General features: G+C 32.2%; 2 protein-coding genes across 2 annotated transcripts; both read left to right on the forward strand.

The window, feature by feature from the left end:
- Window positions 1–2,269: 2,269 nt before the first annotated feature.
- On the forward strand, window positions 2,270–7,634 carry LOC130825030 (stress enhanced protein 1, chloroplastic). Its single transcript, XM_057690059.1, has 4 exons — window positions 2,270–2,552; window positions 2,665–2,766; window positions 4,894–5,069; window positions 7,381–7,634. Exons 1-4 carry the CDS (start codon window positions 2,507–2,509, stop codon window positions 7,483–7,485), a joined length of 429 nt encoding a protein of 142 aa, XP_057546042.1. The 5' UTR covers window positions 2,270–2,506; the 3' UTR covers window positions 7,486–7,634.
- Window positions 7,635–7,777: 143 nt separating this feature from the next.
- On the forward strand, window positions 7,778–11,855 carry LOC130825022 (ADP-ribosylation factor 1-like). Its single transcript, XM_057690050.1, has 5 exons — window positions 7,778–8,754; window positions 9,200–9,270; window positions 10,648–10,767; window positions 10,850–10,968; window positions 11,633–11,855. The coding sequence occupies exons 1-5, from the start codon at window positions 8,607–8,609 to the stop codon at window positions 11,721–11,723; spliced, it is 549 nt and encodes a 182-aa protein (XP_057546033.1). The 5' UTR covers window positions 7,778–8,606; the 3' UTR covers window positions 11,724–11,855.
- Window positions 11,856–18,747: the final 6,892 nt, after the last annotated feature.

The raw sequence follows: 18,747 nt of genomic DNA on the forward strand, positions 1-18,747 counted from the left end.
CGTTACACCCTACACATCCACTCGTGCTTAAGATATCATGTAACTGAGTAACGCTGCTCTGCTCGTATCGGGTGGCAGACACACTGGTTTAAGTATAGTTGTACGCGTTGTGAGGTTGATTTTGATCGTCCATGCATCAATGAAAAGTCGATACTTGGTCTACAAGATGATTTGAGACACAAATATACAGAGCATGAGATTATGGTACTGCCAGTAGCAAATTTGATCTCTTCATATCCACCTATAAGGGGCCCTCCTGTTCCTACAGGAAATCATCCAGGCAATATCCTTAGTTCCTTACACTTCCAGGCATTATTCCTCAGCTCATACCTGAAATGAATCAATGATCTCCATCCAACAGGAAATGTTTGATGTTTCATAGGTTATATGTATTGTCATGCTTTGAATTTTGGGATTATTGTATGATATTTGCAAAGTGTGAAAATTGTGGTTTTAAAAACATTTGCCATTTCTTAAGATGTTCAAATTCAAAGAAAAATTTGATAACGTTGTGGAAATTGTGATTTGCAACAATCTTGTTAAAACGGTCAATCAATTGGATTTCAAGTCGGATTATTTTTAATTGGATCAACATTGAATTGGGTCATATTGGTTTATCTTTAAATTATATGGCTAAAGATTTATAGTTTTTGGTTCATTAATAAGGGTAATATTGCATGCATTGGACCCTTCTAAACTCAATCCTATATGGGAGCCACTTAATGGCATTGGGTAATATTGACAATACCCTTGATTGCAAAATGTTATGTGCAACTTCACATAAAAAAGGTGTATTGCACACATAAGTTAATGAGTTATCTGAAACCAAAATAACTATAAATCTTTGGCGACATTGAAAGACGAACATGTGATATTAGGCACCGGGTGCATCACATAAAGGGGCCACTCACTACGATCAAGGTGCACATAAAACTTGCACTTTTTGCACCTATACATCTATACTAATAGTGGCGGCAAACATAATTTCATGTATAGATGCACCCACATTAGTCTAGTCCAGAAATTTTGATGCAAGACATGCACCCGGTCTTGCAAAGTTGCAATTTGCAATTAGGAATGGACATAGATTGAATCTGGATTGGGTTCAGCTAAATCCAATCCAAATTCTATTTTTTTCGTTGAACCTCGATCGAGACCTAAATTTATAAGGTAAATTTGGATCCAGATGGGTTTAGGGTTTGAATCTGGGTTTAAAACTGCTTTTTGTTTTTTTTACTTTTTATGCAATTTTTGTACATTAGTATAAAATTATTTAGATATTTTCAATCAAGAAGAATTTTTAGATATATTATACTAACTGAGAGATCAAATATATACAAAGTTTCCGTGATTTAAGTTCTTAAAACGAAATTTTCAACATATTTGATTTTCAAAGTACAAATATAACAACCACATTTCAAATTACATAAACCGATAAAGTTTCAAATCAAACAAACAAATACACATAATATTTTTTATATAATTTTTATCAAAAATTAATGTAAAAAGGTTTATGGGTCGGATGAATCTCAAAAGTATAAACTGATACCTAAGAATTTATAAACCTAGATTCAACCTAGTCCCTAGAACCTTAGGGGTGTTTGGTATGTGATTTATTAATGTAGGAAATGAAATCATTTAACCTTATCCTTTACAAGTACGTAGTTAAGAATATATGATAATAGATAATAGATCAGCATTTTTGCCCTATTGTTATTGCTCAAAAGTAAGCGGAAATAGATGACGTTTCCAAGCAGTAACACTGTAAACTTTTAGCAGTCACGCATTCATGAGGTAGGAGAACGAACCAAATTCAAAGAAGCTATAAACATATAAATAGCACAGTTACCAAAGCTATACAAGGCAGTGGATGAGTTTCATTATGAATTGGAAAATTATATCCTTATCGCCATGATACACCAAGCTTCTGTACATGCTATTGGCATTGATATATTCCACGAATGTATATGATAATTAGGGAAATTCAGAATATATGATAATTAGGAAAATTTAGGGTATTTAACAGAGTGTATTAATTAATGATAAAAATAATATTATATTCGTTTTCTTAACTATTTCCATTACTTGTTTTATCTAATCAAACATGGAAAGAATTGTAAATAAGTGTTTTCCTTATATTATTATACCAAATAACTAATAATCACAACCTTTATCCTTACCCTCACTCCTCTTTATCAATTTTTTTTCATTATATTTTCTCTATTTATACATACCAAACACGTCTGGTATTTAAAACCGGTGAACTCAGACCCTTTTAACTTAGGGTTGAGTAAGGTTCTTGGAGTCTTGGGTTCTGCCCATCCCTAATTGTAATAGCTACCTGGCCTACGTCTAAGCAAAAGGCAAGAATACGTGTACGTCTTCCTTCCCAATGAACACTCTTGTGAAGTGGATAATACTAATAATGAAATTAAACCAATAAAACAAAGAGAAATAAAAAAAGAAGATAGAAATCAAGAGGCAAAGAAGTTGTTTGTACAACAACATGGCTGTTTCTCAGGTTTCTGCTTCCTTCAACCTCTCCGTCTATGGTGCCCACATCTCCTTGTCTTTCCTTTTTCTTTACTTTGCTGTATTTCTCTTTATGGTTTTTTGTAAGTGTTTCAAATTTACCGAGTTTTTCTTCTTTAATTCTTACTGTAGATGCATCTACTCCTAAATCTCCAATTCTTAGTACATTTTTTAAGTTGCCCACCTCGAATTTTGGTCGAATTGCTACATCTTTCATCAGGGGTTCTCCACTTGGTAATGTTTCAATCATCTTTTATCTTTTTTTTTGTTTGTAAATTTTTGTTTGTTGTTGGTTTTATTACTTGTTATGGCTATATTTCAAAATGAATTTGTGATCATGTTTTGTCCTTTAGGGAAATGTTTATTGAGTGAATGGGTCTAATGATGAACCTTTTTGGTTTTCATGTTTGGGATTTTTGTAGTGCTAAGTCTAGTGGTGAGTTTTACACTATGTTTGGACGAGTGAATTGGAGGGAAATGAAAGGAAGAGATTTGGATGGAGGTATTTTCCATTGTTTGGATAACAATTTTGTACGGGAAGGATTTGGGAAGAATTTGGAAGGGAGGATTTTGAAGGGAATCCCTTAATCTCGTTGGTGACCAAATCTCTCTAAAAGTGGAATAATTTGGAAATAAAATGGTTTTTCTCTTCTTTTCTCTTCCTCTGCCTTCTCTTTTCTCTTGAACAAACAAGGGAAATTTTTCTTATTATTCTATCCCCTTCCTTTCCCTTCTCTGTTGTCCCCTTTAATTCCTTCCTTTCCCTCCTCTAACATTGTTATCTAAACAAAGAATTAATGTCTTTTTTATGTTAGTTTAGGATGTAATGCTATGATTGATTGATTCACGATTTGGACTCAATGTGGGAGTGTGGTTGAATGTGTTCTTAACCTGGGAAAAAAGAAGAGAGTTTTGTAGTGGGAAGAAGAGATATATAGAGAAAAATACTCCCAAATTAGTAGCTTTGTAACTTCGTGAGGGTCAAAGATGGTATGTGTCCGCAATTGATTAGTCTGAAGTAGAAGGTATTATGAGGAGCAAGTGAAGGGTTAGATATATGTGAATGTGATGATTTGTTGATGTGTAAAGAATTGGACCCTGGTGAAGAGAAATTAGGCATTTGATTTTTTTGAGTGAGACATTAGCATATTATGTGGGATTGAGTGTCTTGAAACATTGATAGAGGCATCGAAGTATAATTTTTTGGGATGTTTTGAAGAATTCTTCGTATCCCATCAATAGTTTTACATAATTGGATTCCTTGTGGAATTGCAACTCGTAATGAGGTGAGGACTATGGAAGTAGCACAACTATTGAAAAAATTACTTCATGGAAACCAGCAGCCGGTTATGATGTTTATGGACGACGTAAGTTTTATTTGCTTTTGAAGGTGCGTTAATTATTTTGGGTAGAAGGACGTTGAGAGCATGTGGTGTGCGTTCTATCTACTAGATAAAGCTAAAAAGAATGGGATTTTTCCATTTCAAAGTTAGGCTATGATCACTCACTACTAGAAAACAATGCATTTGCTTGCTTTTGAAGTAAAACTGGACATTGTCGATGAAACGCTTCTGAGAGGAAACCGAAGTAGGCGTGAAAATGAAAATTTTCTAGTGTAAGTGCAAAAGTAACCATCTTTAAGATTAAATTCCGTTCCTGTATGTTGATTGTGCCATCGATTCTATGACTGAATTGAAATTTCTTATGGATTTTCCATTAAAATAATTGATGATTGTGGTAGTTTTGAATTTTGATTATAAAATGATCAAAATCAGAGGTGCATTGTGGTTGGGATAGAAGATTTTGAATCACATCTGGGCCACATTCAGATTTCAGTGCTTCGGTCACTAGTCATTTTTGCTCTAACAAGCTTCCTTTTGTATCAAAATGAGGTGCATTATTTTGTTATGTTGCTATTTTTAACTCTCTCGTCATTGTTCATGATCCGAGAGCTATACTTCTACGACCCGTTTGGTACCTGGTATTAAACAATGGTAATGAGAATGAAAACTAGCATAATTTTGGTTGAAAAATCTTTTGCTACCTTGATGAGCATACTAACTTTTCCAACTTCAATCGTCTCATTTTCTTCATATTTCATTTCAATACATTACCATTGGAGAGGTGTTATTAGGTGGTAATGGAAATTTGTAAATAAAAGAACTTTTTTGTGATCAAAGTTTCATCACCATGGAAATGACATGGAACTTCTGCTAAAGTTTTACATTGTAAATCATTTCCATTACCATCATTTAGTACCACTAATCAAACGGGCAGTTATTGTTATCTGAAAGTTTTAGTTTTTGAGATATGAATTAACTAGTCTGTAGCTCGTAGCTTATGTCATAAATATGTCAGCAGTGATACAGACAAACCATGCTCGGTTGAAAGCCACACAGAAAGCAAAATTGGGATCCATAAAGTGTGAGCAAAGTGCAGGAGGAAATAGCTTGGATGTATGGTTGGGAAGGATTGCAATGGTCGGCTTTGCTGTGGCAATTACTGTTGAAATATCAACAGGCAAGGGGCTTCTTGAGGTATGAAGCTAATACCAATGTATTAATACGACCCAGATACGCTGATAATTGTTTGGCATCTCATTCCTCACTTTTTTCTGTGACATGCAATAACTATGTTTATGAAATGCTGTCCTTATTTTGGAAACACTTTGTATGTGGGAATCAATTAGTAGCTGTATTAATGGGTTGTCGCCTTTTGTTATTGAGCTGTCACACCTCCCTCTTTAAGGTTTGGGTTTTGGTCATTGTAAATTATATTGATAATTGAAGTGTATGTTTGTGGGAAGCTAAAGATTCCTTTTCCATTTTTCCTAGCAAAATCGGTTGAAATTTCAGAAATTTGTGTTTGCATTCATAGTTATAAGTTTCTTTAACAAGAAAACTGGGAGAATTTTCTTTCAGGAACTATAGAGCAGTTTTAGGTGTATGCTTTTCAAATAGTGGCCGATATTGATGTTTATGGAAGGGATAGGATTTTTTTTAAAAAAATTGTGTCATAGTGTTTTATAAATGCTCACGAATCGAATCCTTAAAAGGGTCGGGCTCTAAACAGGCTCTCTATTGTTATAATTGGGGCGGGCTAAGAATGGGCTCTAAACGTGCTTCATTCCATTATCATCAATGGTAAAGCTGGTACTTGTTTCCTCCATTTTCTCCATTGATGATATAGTCGAAGGGTACAACTTACGGGATTTTCATTTTTAGCTTAGCAAGAATTTTTCTTTACACTGTGTTTGGACTTTGGATAGGGAAAAATGGAGGGAAAGAAATGAGAGGGATTTGAAAGGATGGAGAATATTATTTTTGGATAACAAAAAGGGCGTGGAGGGTTATGAAAGGGGGGAGTTTGGAGGGAAAAAATGGAAAAATTTTGTTAAGAATACAATTTCTCCTTAGCTGAAAAGATTTAAAGGGAAAACAATCATTTTCCTTCCTTTTTCCTTTCCTTCCCTTCCCTTATAAACAAATAAGGTGTACTTTTCCTCCTTATTCTTCCCTTCGATTGCCCTCCTTCCCTTTCCCTTCTCTTCCTTTTTTTCTCTTCTGATTTACTGTCCAAACACAGTGTTACTGATGAAACAGGAAAATCAATGGTTAAAACAAGGATTGAACAAGTTTCCAGAGACTTTCAACCAATATTCAAAATGAACAATTTAACATAGCATTGATTGAAACTGGGATTTATGTGCCACAGCCCACAGGAAAACTTTTATTAGTGAACCATATAAAATAATGGTGATGAGAATGAACATACAAAAGAAAAAAAAACACAGAATGATGACACAGGAATCCATTTTTGAACGAGCCCAGCTAGGCTGATCGGGCTGGCCCATTAAAGCCATTTCTTTTTAGTAAGGCCTAGCCCAGCCTGACCTATTTTCGTTCGAGCCTGCCATGGCCCACATTCAGCCTGTTTCTTGATCATGCTTTCCTGATAAATTAGAAGTTCTAATGTTATTGACGAGGTTGGCATCTTTTTATAAATAGAGAGGTGCATCCTCTATTTTTTTTGTTCATCTCATTTGGAATATTTTGATTTTAGAACAAACTTTGATAATGAATCCTTCACAATGTGTAGAAAAAACTATATTTGTGGGATATTAATAGATTTGTTTCAACGTATATTTACCAACTTTCAAGTTTTTGTGTTTTTGAGAAATTTATATATGAAAATATTTGAATTTTGAGTTTGCATTGAGATTTGCGAACAAGTGAATGAAAAGAATGAAAAAGAACAAAATAAAGTAGCATTTTTCATGTATGGTTTTATTTGAATATCACTGAGTTTCTATACAATGTGAACTGTAGTGTGGAAATATGGAAATAGCTTACATAAGACTAGGATGTGAAAACAACCACGTGCAATACATTTTTTGGGGGCTAAGATGAATAATCTAACATAGAATAAACCGAATATGCAAGTCCACAATCTACTATTTTAGTGATGTGAGATCTTCCTCACATGTGAAGTATTTTTTTAATATTAACGGCCTATTTGGTAGGTGATAATGGGAATGAAAACTAGTGTAACTTTAGTTGAAAAATCTCTTGGCTACTTAATGACCATGCTTGTCCAACTTCAACCATCTCATTTTTAATTCATTTTAATGCATTACCATTGAGAGATGTGGTATTAGGTAGTAATAGAAATTTGTAAACAAAAACTTTTTTGTGATCAAAGTTTCATCCCCGTGAGATGACATGAAATTTTTAACGAAATTTTACACTATAAATAAATCCCATTACTTCCATTTAGTACTACTAACCAAACAGACATTAAGTATCTCTTACAAACTATTAATTTTGATATTTTGAACCCAATTTGCAGAACTTTGGGCTCACATCTCCGTTACCAACTGTGGCCTTGGCGGTAACAGGACTGGTCGGTGTTCTGACGGCTGTCTTCATATTCCAATCTGCTTCAAAGAATTGAATATCAGCAGCTAGTTTTTCTCATAATTTTTTTCATTTTGTGTTAGTTTTCATGTTGTACGGATACACTGACTGGTTCAACCAGAAGAACTCACCTTTTGTATAAAAAGTGCATTTTGTAAACATATCTGCTTTGAAGATTTTGCTGAATTTTTTTTTTCTTCTTTTTGGCTATAATATTGCATATATAGTTAAATACGTGATGAATTCTTTTAGTTATACCTTTTTCCATTAGCTTTAGCTTCTCTAGAATAATGCAGAAATATATAGTATTGTGAAGCATGTGAAAAATGATACCTCCAACTGTTTCTTCCTCAGGAGAATAAAGAGTAGGTCTCATACTTTTATACTTTTGTTGTATAACTGAGAAAATAGTGCAAAATGAGGTAACGGTCTCGATCCCAATAACGGTCACATTGATGAGGTAACAGGAGTGATGTTATCGTAACGTCAAATATTAGCCGAAACTATGAGATATCCTAGGAAACTGCCTAAAACGAGGTTGTTTACTCCTTTATAATGTCAGACATAGATGGGTTTAAAACAGATCCAATGATCCGATATACACCCGACCTTATAACCGAACCCGATTTGACTAGACAAAAAAATGGATTTACAATTATATATAAACCAATGTGGACACAAACCCGATACATCTAACTCGAAATGAACCTAATAATTTGAATGAACACCTTAGTCGACATATTAGTTCGTTTTTTTAGAACCTTTACAATGTGGTTGATGCGTCTTTTTTGCAGTATGACCGAGAATGTTGTATGTATTTTCACTTGGATAGGTGATAATAAGCTTTGCAGTTGATTTTCCAGGTAGATGGCTAATTATTAACCCTAATCCCTTTCTTTGTTTTAAATTTCATATATTGAGTTATTAATCATGTGTAGAAAAAAAGTAGTATTTTTGTTATCTGTTTCTTTCTAATTATTAGTCCCTGGACATAATTCTCCTAGTCAACAATTATTCTGTTCTTTATGGGAATCCAATTCTGTTGCCTTTTTCATTATTTATAACTTGCTGATGTTGAAGATGTGATCATTGTACTTCTGATTTCCCTTTGTTTTGGATCTTTTATTCTCCAAACTGTTGAGTACCTTAAAAAACTCCATGGGCATAGGATCGTCTCGTCTTGTTAGAAGGCTTCTCTCGAAACGCCATGTAAAGTTACTTATGGTTGGCCTTGATTCTTCGGGAAAAACGACAATCCTTTACAAGCTCAAGCTCGGACAAGTTGTGCGCACAATGCCTACGATAGGTATTACCCGACAAACATCTAGCTTTTGTCAGCATGCACGACTCTTCAACTTCACGTTGTTGTTGTTGCTGCTGCTATTTTTTGTTAGAGTATATATAATATATCCTGAAGCTTTAAACATCAGCTTAAACTTTTGGTTGAATTCGTTTTCTGATATGGTATCAGAAGCTAATGTGACAAGAGGTCACGAGTTTGAATTTTAACTATCCCTCGTTTAAAGTAGAATATTTAGCGCCATGTATTAGGGGGCATGTGCTATATCCATACTTCTAGCCTAAAGGCTGTCGTATGAGAGATAAGCTGATGATTAAGCCCTGTTATATACTCTTAACATTTTCTTCGTCTCGTGTCCTCTCTTCGTTTATTTTATGCATAATGTTGTAGTATAGACTTAACATTTACTGGTTGGTACAAGATTTAAAGTGCTTTTCTCTGTTTGGATCAGGTTTTAATGTGGAGACAGTGGAATACAATAATCTGAGTTTTGCTGTGTGGGATCTTGGTGGACAAGAGAAGGTATCTACATATGATTCTTGCTCTTCTTTGATCTTCTTTAACTCCCATCTTTAATGGGTGTTTGGTATTAAGAAAACATTTTCAATGAAAAATATTTTACAATGAAAAATGCAATCGAAAATTATTTTCTTTTGTTTGGTTTGATCGAAAAACTATTAAGCTAAAAAGAGTTATAAAGTAATGAAGATTTTAGGAATTTAAGAGTGGGGGAAAAAAAATTTCATTTCAATTTTTGAGGAAAATATTTATAGAAAATATAAAACATTTTCCATCTTAAATTTCTTATAAATCTCATGTCAAACCAACAATGGAAAATGAGAAGAACAGTTTTTGGGAAAACATTCCGCCTAATTTTATAGTGGTTTGCTTCTGATTTTAAAGCCAACCACTATAATAAATTTAATTAAATAGAAGTATATAAATCCTTAATTTTAAGTTTGAGATTTTTTATGATAACTAAATTATATTTACTAATTTATGTCAAAAAATAAATTTATTTGAAAGCTATTTGCTATGTTTATATATGTTTTTCATTTTAATCATACTTTCATTGATATAAAAAATCAAATTGAACGGTTGAAATTTTATGATTGTAGTAGTTGACTTTCAAAGTCAACCATCATAGAACTACCCGAAATCAAACACTTTTTAAAAAATAAAAGACGAATTCTTTATTAAAATTGTCTCATCATGAGACGGCTTATGCGCTGGCCCAATTCTAATTTATGAAAGAAAAAATTAAAAGCAATTTAGAGTAAATTACGACAGTTTTCTACTGTTTAAGTTTAACTATCATCGTCATCATCCTACCCAACGTATTCCACCCATAGAAAACTATGAACAGGGTCTGGGGAGGGAAGGACGGCGACAACTCATACCCATGAAGGAGAGCGTGGCCAAAGGAGTCCCTCGACTCGAGAAAGATTTAAAGAAGTTTCTGCAACGGAAAGATAAATAAAATGCATATAGATAAAATAAATAAGTAAAAAACAATTAAAAAATAAAAATGCAAACAATAATACTAATAATAATAATAGTAATAATAATAATAGAAACGAGAAAAAGCAAGAGAACAAAAACACCATCAAGTAATCAAAAAGCAAATCACTAGTCTAATACATGAATATAATGCCTCCAAAACTTGTTGTAAATAAAAAGGCTTAAGAAACAAATCAACTTTTTCATGGACATTCTCCATGATACAACCCTTTATTCCCACGTCTTTGAGTTACTCTTTTGGACAGTACCAAAGTGTCCTTGTTCTATGTTTAGTGTTGAATATTCTGTGTTCCCTTTCTGCTTCTAATGCTGTTGCTGTTTTTCTGCATGAACATCACAAACTGAAGGAATTTAATCTATTCTTTCTGTTTCACTCAGATTCGGTCCTTATGGAAGCATTACTTTCAGAACACCCAAGGACTCATCTTCGTAGTAGACAGCAGCGACAGGGAACGTATAGTCGAAGCTCGTAATCAACTTCACCGGATTCTTACTGAGGTTAGTCTGCTTTATGATCTCTCGCCTTTTCTCATGCTCGTACGAGCACGAGTTTCTGATACCCATCTTTTCTGTGTAGCAGAATGAACTGGTTAATACGGCAGTATTAGTTTTTGCCAATAAACAAGACCTTCCTAATGCTATGTGCGTCTCAGAAGTAGCAAACAAGCTCGGGTTGCATTTGCTTCGTAACCATAGATGGTAATATTTTCATGCTCCAGTTATCGAACTTTTACGGTCTGTTTGGTTATTGATATTAAACAACGGTTATGGAAATGATTTGTAATGTAAATTTTCATAAAATATATCAATTTCCATAAAATATATCATGTTATTTCCATAGTAATAAGACTTCGATCAGAAGAAAGTTTTTTTTTCACAATATTTCATTACCAGCTAATAGCCTAATACTACATTTTCATATCGAATTTTTACGGTCTGTTTGGTTGTTGGAATGAATTTTGTGACCGTTTTGAAAATTTTAAGAGTCACATGCAAAACTTTTATTTGTGCCTTATTTATAGTAAATATATTTATTTTACTAATAAACTTAATACATTTTTTTTATTTACTTTTTCATATACGAGAGAAAGAGGAGGCCCTGTGCGGTCGATCACCTCGCACACCCTCAAAGACCTCCTAAAAATGAGATGATCGGAGGAGAACAAACAACTGTTTTTGGATTTTTTTAACAAACATGGTCATTTAACTTGTTAATCGATATTCCTATAAAAATTACACTAGTTTTTTATTATCATTTCCATCATTTAATGTCAATTACCAAATGACTGTTTAGTTAAATTCGGTCTTTGACAAAAATATTAGTAAGAAGTGAAGTAGTAATTAAGTAGCAATTGTTTTGAAGGTACATACAGGATGCTTCTGCCATATCAGGGCGCGGACTTTATCAAGGTCTGAATTGGTTATATCAGTCTCTCTGTGACAGGCCTACATAAATAAAATTTGCTGTTGTAAAATTACAATGGTATCTACTACGTATTAAGTGTCAAGGGTGATTATATTTTTATATTTTTGTTAATTATTGGCTACAAAAATATTATTTTTATCATGCATATTTTTGCTTTTTTTTTTTTGGGGGTTTTTTTCCTGCATAGATTAAATGCAGTAGATGGAATGTAAGAATTAAGATTTTCTTATAGCTTACCAATTATGTTTTTGGATTAAGTTTTTGACATTATTGTTATTATTAATAACCTGTATGTAGTATCTGTACGATATCAACTTTCCCACATAATGTAAGTGTTCATAATTCATACAGTTAAATTTGCAGTATGAAATTTAATACTTCCTTTGTTCTTTAATGATGTTTTTATTTGCTATTTTCGGTCTTTTTATTTGTCGTTCTTCTAAAAAATATTTTTATTTATATCACAAATTTTAGAAATAACTAAATTTATTCATTCTGGCCGCGCTCTCCATTACGAGTATGAGTTGCCGCAGTCCTTTCCTCCCCAGACCCTGTCCATAGTTTTTCTATGAGCGGGATACACTGGGTAGGATGATGATGATGATTCATTTTAATTTTAATATTTTTTTAGTATTTATAGCCTTCATATATTTTCTATTAAATGCATTTTAACATTTTTATATTACTTATTTCCACATATTTTCCGCTAACTTTATTTAAATATTTTTTTAATAATCACGGACTCTATTTTTTTTTTCACTAATTTTATTTTAATTTTATTTTCTAATGTTTATGACTTTCATTTTTTCATTAACTTTATCATTCAATAAAATAATATATTTACCATCTTTTTTCTGTAATATTTCTTTTTGCACTGCATTAGTTTGAATATATATATATATATATATATATATATATATATATATATATATATATATATATATATATATATATATATATATAATATTTATTTTATTGACTTATAATAATGACTGTTAAGAATATACGTATGGTGTCTTCATGCACATCCACAGAGGGAGATTGTAAGATGTCAAAATCACTGGCCATGATGGATACTGCCTTCCTAAACTTCCAAAAGGGTTGAATCTGTCTGTACACAAACTAAGCCTAATATTTCTAATCTAAGCAACAAAATCTAGATATGTTGCGTTAAAATGTAGCCAGGCCTCAATGTAGCCAGGCCTCTGAGTCTGACGGATGACACATTTCCTCCTCTTCGATGTGGTGCTCAGCGTGCCATCACATTTCACCGTCAGTTTCTCGAGACGCATACAACCGTTGTAATAGTGGACCTACCGGAAGATATATAAGTTGTTTCCTCGGAATTCGTCTATTGACCCACCTTGGTATTGAACACGTACAATAGCGTCTTGCATTCTCAATACGACCCGTGTAGATCATATATCCATTAATGCAACAATCAATCCTTTCTGATGGCAACCTAAGCCTTGCTATTTGCTTCTTTGTGTCATAAAAACTAGAAGTCCTCGAGTTCGGTTGAGGTAAAGCCTCCCGCATCAAAGTGCACATACATCATACATCCTCTCTGAGCAATTATGTTTTGTCTTTAGATTTGTCATTCTCCCCATAATCGACATCTGAGAGTAATTTTCGTACCCATCATACAGCGGATTGTTTGCGGCACTTAGCATTTCGAAAAATTTTTTCGCCTGGGGATTCGGCTCTTTAGGTATTACATCATCAAGCGACTGTTCTTGCACGTTATCATAGTCATTTTGTGGAAAGAAGTTTTGGTACGTGTCCGAAAATCTACTCGTAGCAGCATCATGAACCATACGAACGTAATTATTTTCCTCAGGGTTATGCGTGGGAGAAGGAACATGTACTTCTTTTCGGACAAACGCGTTATTGGTATTGCTAATTTCACTGGCAGCAATATCGTAATGATACCTCCAATCGTAATAATCTTCCACAAATCCTTTCTGTAACAAATGATCCCTCACATCATTTGGTTTTTTAAAGACAACATTTTTGCGCTTCGCACAAGGACTTCTAATTTTCGATGAACGACTTTTTGAAAATGCAAATTTAATAAATTATTCTAATCCCCTTATGAATTATATATTAAAATGCACTTCGCACCGTTGACTGAGTAAACAGGGTCATTACGGGGTTTATTTCCGAAGAAACTTAAATCTCAATTTCAAAACTTGTGCAAAGAGATCACTAGTTCTATGACATAACTGTATCAGCTAATTCTCTGTAACAACCCAACTTACTATTGACTGAGTAAACAGGGTCATCACGGGGTTTATTTCCCAAGAAACTTAATTCTCAATTCCAAAACTTGTGCAAAGGGGCCACCAGTTCTATTACATAGCTGTATCAGCTAATTCTCAACCCAAACATCTAACTAAAATACAAAGTAATCATAAAAGTCACTATAAAAGTCCAACATAACCAATACAATCTAGTCCAATATACATTTACCAAAACCTAATACAAAGCTACAACTTCTCACGTACTCATCTCAATTTAACATCCATGTAACTCTAATCATCATCGCTAACTCATCGTTCCTGACCGGTTTCGATCTGTAGACAGTCTAAAAGATGGAAACAACAGGGGGTCAGGTTAAACTGAATGAGAAGTAACAATCCAAAACAACAAAACACAGTAATTCAAATCTTAAGTTTAATAGCAACATCAGTTTCCCAGATCTATGTGCGCACAGGGAGTCTAGTTGAGAGGAACATCCATAGCTCTAAGGCTATGTTGCTCTCGGGTAAGGATAGTCAATATTTGAATGACAATTCACCTCAAAATAGGGAGTAAGGGAGATTTTTCCTCTACACCGTCAATGACCAGCTCGTGAGCCTGATCCATTGACCATATCAATATCAGCATAATCATTCATAAATTTGTCTCAACAATATAAATTTCACAACTTTAGTAAAACAATTTTCAAAACTATAGTCTGGGCAGACCCTTTAAGGGACTGCTACTACTCACCGTCACTGTCACTTCAAGGAGTCAAGTTTGATACGCAAATATCAGCTAGAATGATTCGACAGAGAAATCATCTCCTGAAGCATAACAATAAACATAATATCACTAAGGTGCGTTCGATACAACTAATCTAACATATAACTTATTACATCTCCTCCTAAGACTATGACTTAATCAAGGATTATATTCTAGCATTTATAAGCATTAAAGGACTGTGCATTTCTAACATAAATACTCCATATATCATCAAAATATTATAACCGCAATCTAGACTTGTTTAACTTCTTTTAAAGATTACTCACTTCTCTAATTAATCTCCTTATTTTTTCCAAATAAACACTATATGTACATTCATACCAAAAATCAAAAATTATCCTAATTCATTCTAAGGATTCCAATTATTCAATATTTCTCCTAATATTAACCCTTTTCCAACAAAATTCATACTCTCAATAATTTCATCATTTCTTATTAATGATCAATATCAAACAATTTTAACCCAACATGAAATCTTGACAAATAATATCAACAAAGTCTATAATCTCAATATTTCTTTAAATCAATACAAATATCCCAAGATTCATCTAATTAACATCAATCAAGACAAAGTTCACTACTCTAATTTAAACAAATACATATATTTAGTCTTGAAATCGATTACTTATGATTGGGGAGATTTATATTTAAAAATTGAAACAAGTAATTAAAGCAAAATTAAAAGAAAAGAAAACTTTTGAACCTGGATCATAGAAAAGAAAAGAATTAACCTGTCTTCTTTCGTAAATCAAGGACAGAAGTGTGGTTTTTCTTAGATTAAAGATTAGAAGAAATAAGAGACTTGGTATTGTTTTAATGGAGTTCAACCGCAACAATGGCGTGAAGGTGGTGCTTTCTGTTCAACTAATTTGAACCAGCACCATTGTTGTGCAATTCGAAAAGTTTTCAGGCAAAAATGGCAAGGAACGAAAAGCAGTAAAGCTATTGCTCTATACTCAAATTCTCAGAGTAATTTGAGAGAGAAGGCTGCGAAATTCAGAGGAAAAGGATGAACAAAATACAGATTGAGGGTTTTAAAAATTCACAAAGAATTGAAGGTGATTGTTGCAATTGTTCTAAGGGAGAAGAAGGCCATGAACCCAGTATTGGTTTTCAGTTTTTTTTTGTGAAATGGAGGCAACACATTTTATTTTTTTTTTCTTAGTTTTTCGGTTTCCAAATTAGAAGTAGGAAGAATTAAAAAAAATTTATAATCAAATAAGAAATGAAAAGAAGGAAAATAAATTAATAAAATTAAAAGAGATATTTTATAATATCCGCCATATACTTAGACCCAATCTGTTTCCTCGTTATTTTAGTCCAAAATAAAATATCCGACTCAATCCAAAATAATTCTCATTCTAATATTAATTTTAAATTCTCCATCTAAAAATATTAATTTCTCAAATTTTACAACATGCCCCGTCGTCAAATTCTCTTTCGTACATCCAATTTCTATTATACAAAAAATAACTACCATCATCCGTTACTGCGTAAACCTATATTAAATTTTAAAATAGAATCAAATATATATAAATTAATTGTTATTATAAACAAACATAAACACATATAGAACTATATATTTACATATTAAAACCAAAAATGTAACATATAATAATCATACATGAATAAAACAAACAATAAAATTAATCTAATAACATATATATATATATATATATATATATATATATATATAAAATAAAAAAATACATTAAATATAATAATCATACATGAATAAAACAAATAATAAACATACAAATATTACATATACATATATAGATAATAACCATAAAAAATTAATACATAAATATATATAATAATAATCATACATGTATAAATCAAATAAATACAATAACAAAAACATTAGAAATACACCTTATCAGTTATCAAGCTTTTCTCCGTTCACAAATAAATACTACACTTTGAGAGCTAAATTTTCAGAGCATAATAGAAGGAAAGAAAATATTTATGCTTTGCTTATAAACGACTAAAACAATTATCTGTATTTATAAGCGAACATCCATCATCATAGCGAAAAAATAGGCGACAAATAATCCATTTCAGAAATTTGAACGTTTTTTTTTTGCCGCCCATGGACATAGGCGACAAAGATTGTTCAGGCGACAAAATAAGTGACACAATGCTTTTGTCGCAAGCCTGCAACAAAGGATATTGTCACCTATTTTGTCGCTTAACCTCTTTCCTCAAAATTTAGATTTGTCGCCAAATTGATATATTTTTTTAGTGTAATGAAAATAAATTATAATTTATATTTATCATGACAAGTATATTGATTTATATTAACGAAAATAAATATTGGTTAATTTGTTGAATATTTGTCTTTTTAGGATTTTTGACATATGTAATCAAAATAACACATTTAGTATAGTATAGAACTATAAATAATATTGGAGTAAAAATATTTCAGTGGGATTTATTATTAAATGAGCCCGATTGAACTTTGACAAAAGAAGTTTATTAGGTCGAACTTAAATTATTAGATTAATTGGAACAAACTTTGAACATAGCTTTCATGCAAAAGGCATTTAATTGTTAGTGACATAAACACCGGGTCACTTGTTGACGTAGTTGTACACGTGATCCTTTTTAATGTGGCGGTACACAAAAACTCTTATTATTACTTATTTATTTTAATTAACTTTTTATCTATTCTTAATTCAATTCATAAAAATTGATAATTGATTAATTTAAATATGATTTTTGATTTAATTATCAATTATGTTTTACTCTAACAAATGATTTATTTTACTTAATTTAAAAAAAATCTTAAGTATTTCTTTGATTTTTTTTAGGCCGGACTTATTGTGAATGCCAGCAATTAACGGGAAAAACACAAAATGCACACATTTCATAAACCAAGGAGATATATAACATCTCAAAACCATATGGCAATGGGAAGAAGGTCTCTAATAGCTTATAAAACATGCACACCATTTTCAATTTATCGATGTGGGATAACTCATCCCAACACCCTCTCACATGCGAACCCCGTCAAGTTCGCATGTGGGAGTAATCAATTAGGGTAGGAACGCCATTCTTTTCGAACCTACCATTTTTAAATTGTTGATCGAACCATCGGCTCGAATACCATGTTAAATTAAGTTAGACTTATTGTGAATGTCAGCAATTAACGGGAAAACACGAGGTGCACACACTTTTTAAACCAAGAAGATATATAATATTTCAAAACGATATGGCAATAGGAAGGAGGTCTCCAATAACTTATAAAGCGTGCACACTATTTTCAATTTGTCGATGTGGGATAATTCATCCCAACTCAAATATATTTTATCTTAAGTTATATGATTAGATACCTCCACATAACTTTAAATTATTCTCCTCAACATAGTATAAAAACTCAAGTATAAGAATATTTACTAACAAGAATTTAGGCTTTTGAAGATAATGGAACGTGGAATGAGGCAACTTTTAGTAGAGTAAACAAAGCACAGATCGAGTGATCAGTTATATTTATAGAATAAATTACAAATCAAATGAAAATATGAGGCCTCTTGATAAAAGGGATTTGATTACACAAACCTTTATTGAATTATTGTAGTTGTTCTCCTAATTGTAGTCGTGAAAAATTGGGAGTTACATTAAATGAATGTGTGGAATGCGTTTTTGTATGAAATCTTGTATAAGGAAACATACACGAAAATAGTTTTTTTAAAGTGCTCATCCTGATAAGATACGTAAATTATGAGAATATTTTTACGATTTGAAGCAAGAATTTGAATATTGGCTTGCAAAATTAAATTTCTTTAGACATATGAATTTCAACAATCTTACACAGTTGAACCGTATATCCTTATATTTTATGGAAATGATTTTGCTGCTATTATTACTTTTAACAATATACGTGTTACTACTTTATATGGAAATTCTTAGAGTACTTTAAACTTTTTCTAGTACGTTATCAAAGTTTCTAAATATTTAAATGGAAAAATTACATGTAACGGATCAAACTTTAGACGAATTCTAAACCTAGTCTTCATCCAGCA

The sequence above is a fragment of the Amaranthus tricolor genome, chromosome 1 (genome assembly GCF_026212465.1).
Source record: "Amaranthus tricolor cultivar Red isolate AtriRed21 chromosome 1, ASM2621246v1, whole genome shotgun sequence".
NCBI classification, from domain to species: Eukaryota; Viridiplantae; Streptophyta; class Magnoliopsida; order Caryophyllales; family Amaranthaceae; genus Amaranthus; species Amaranthus tricolor.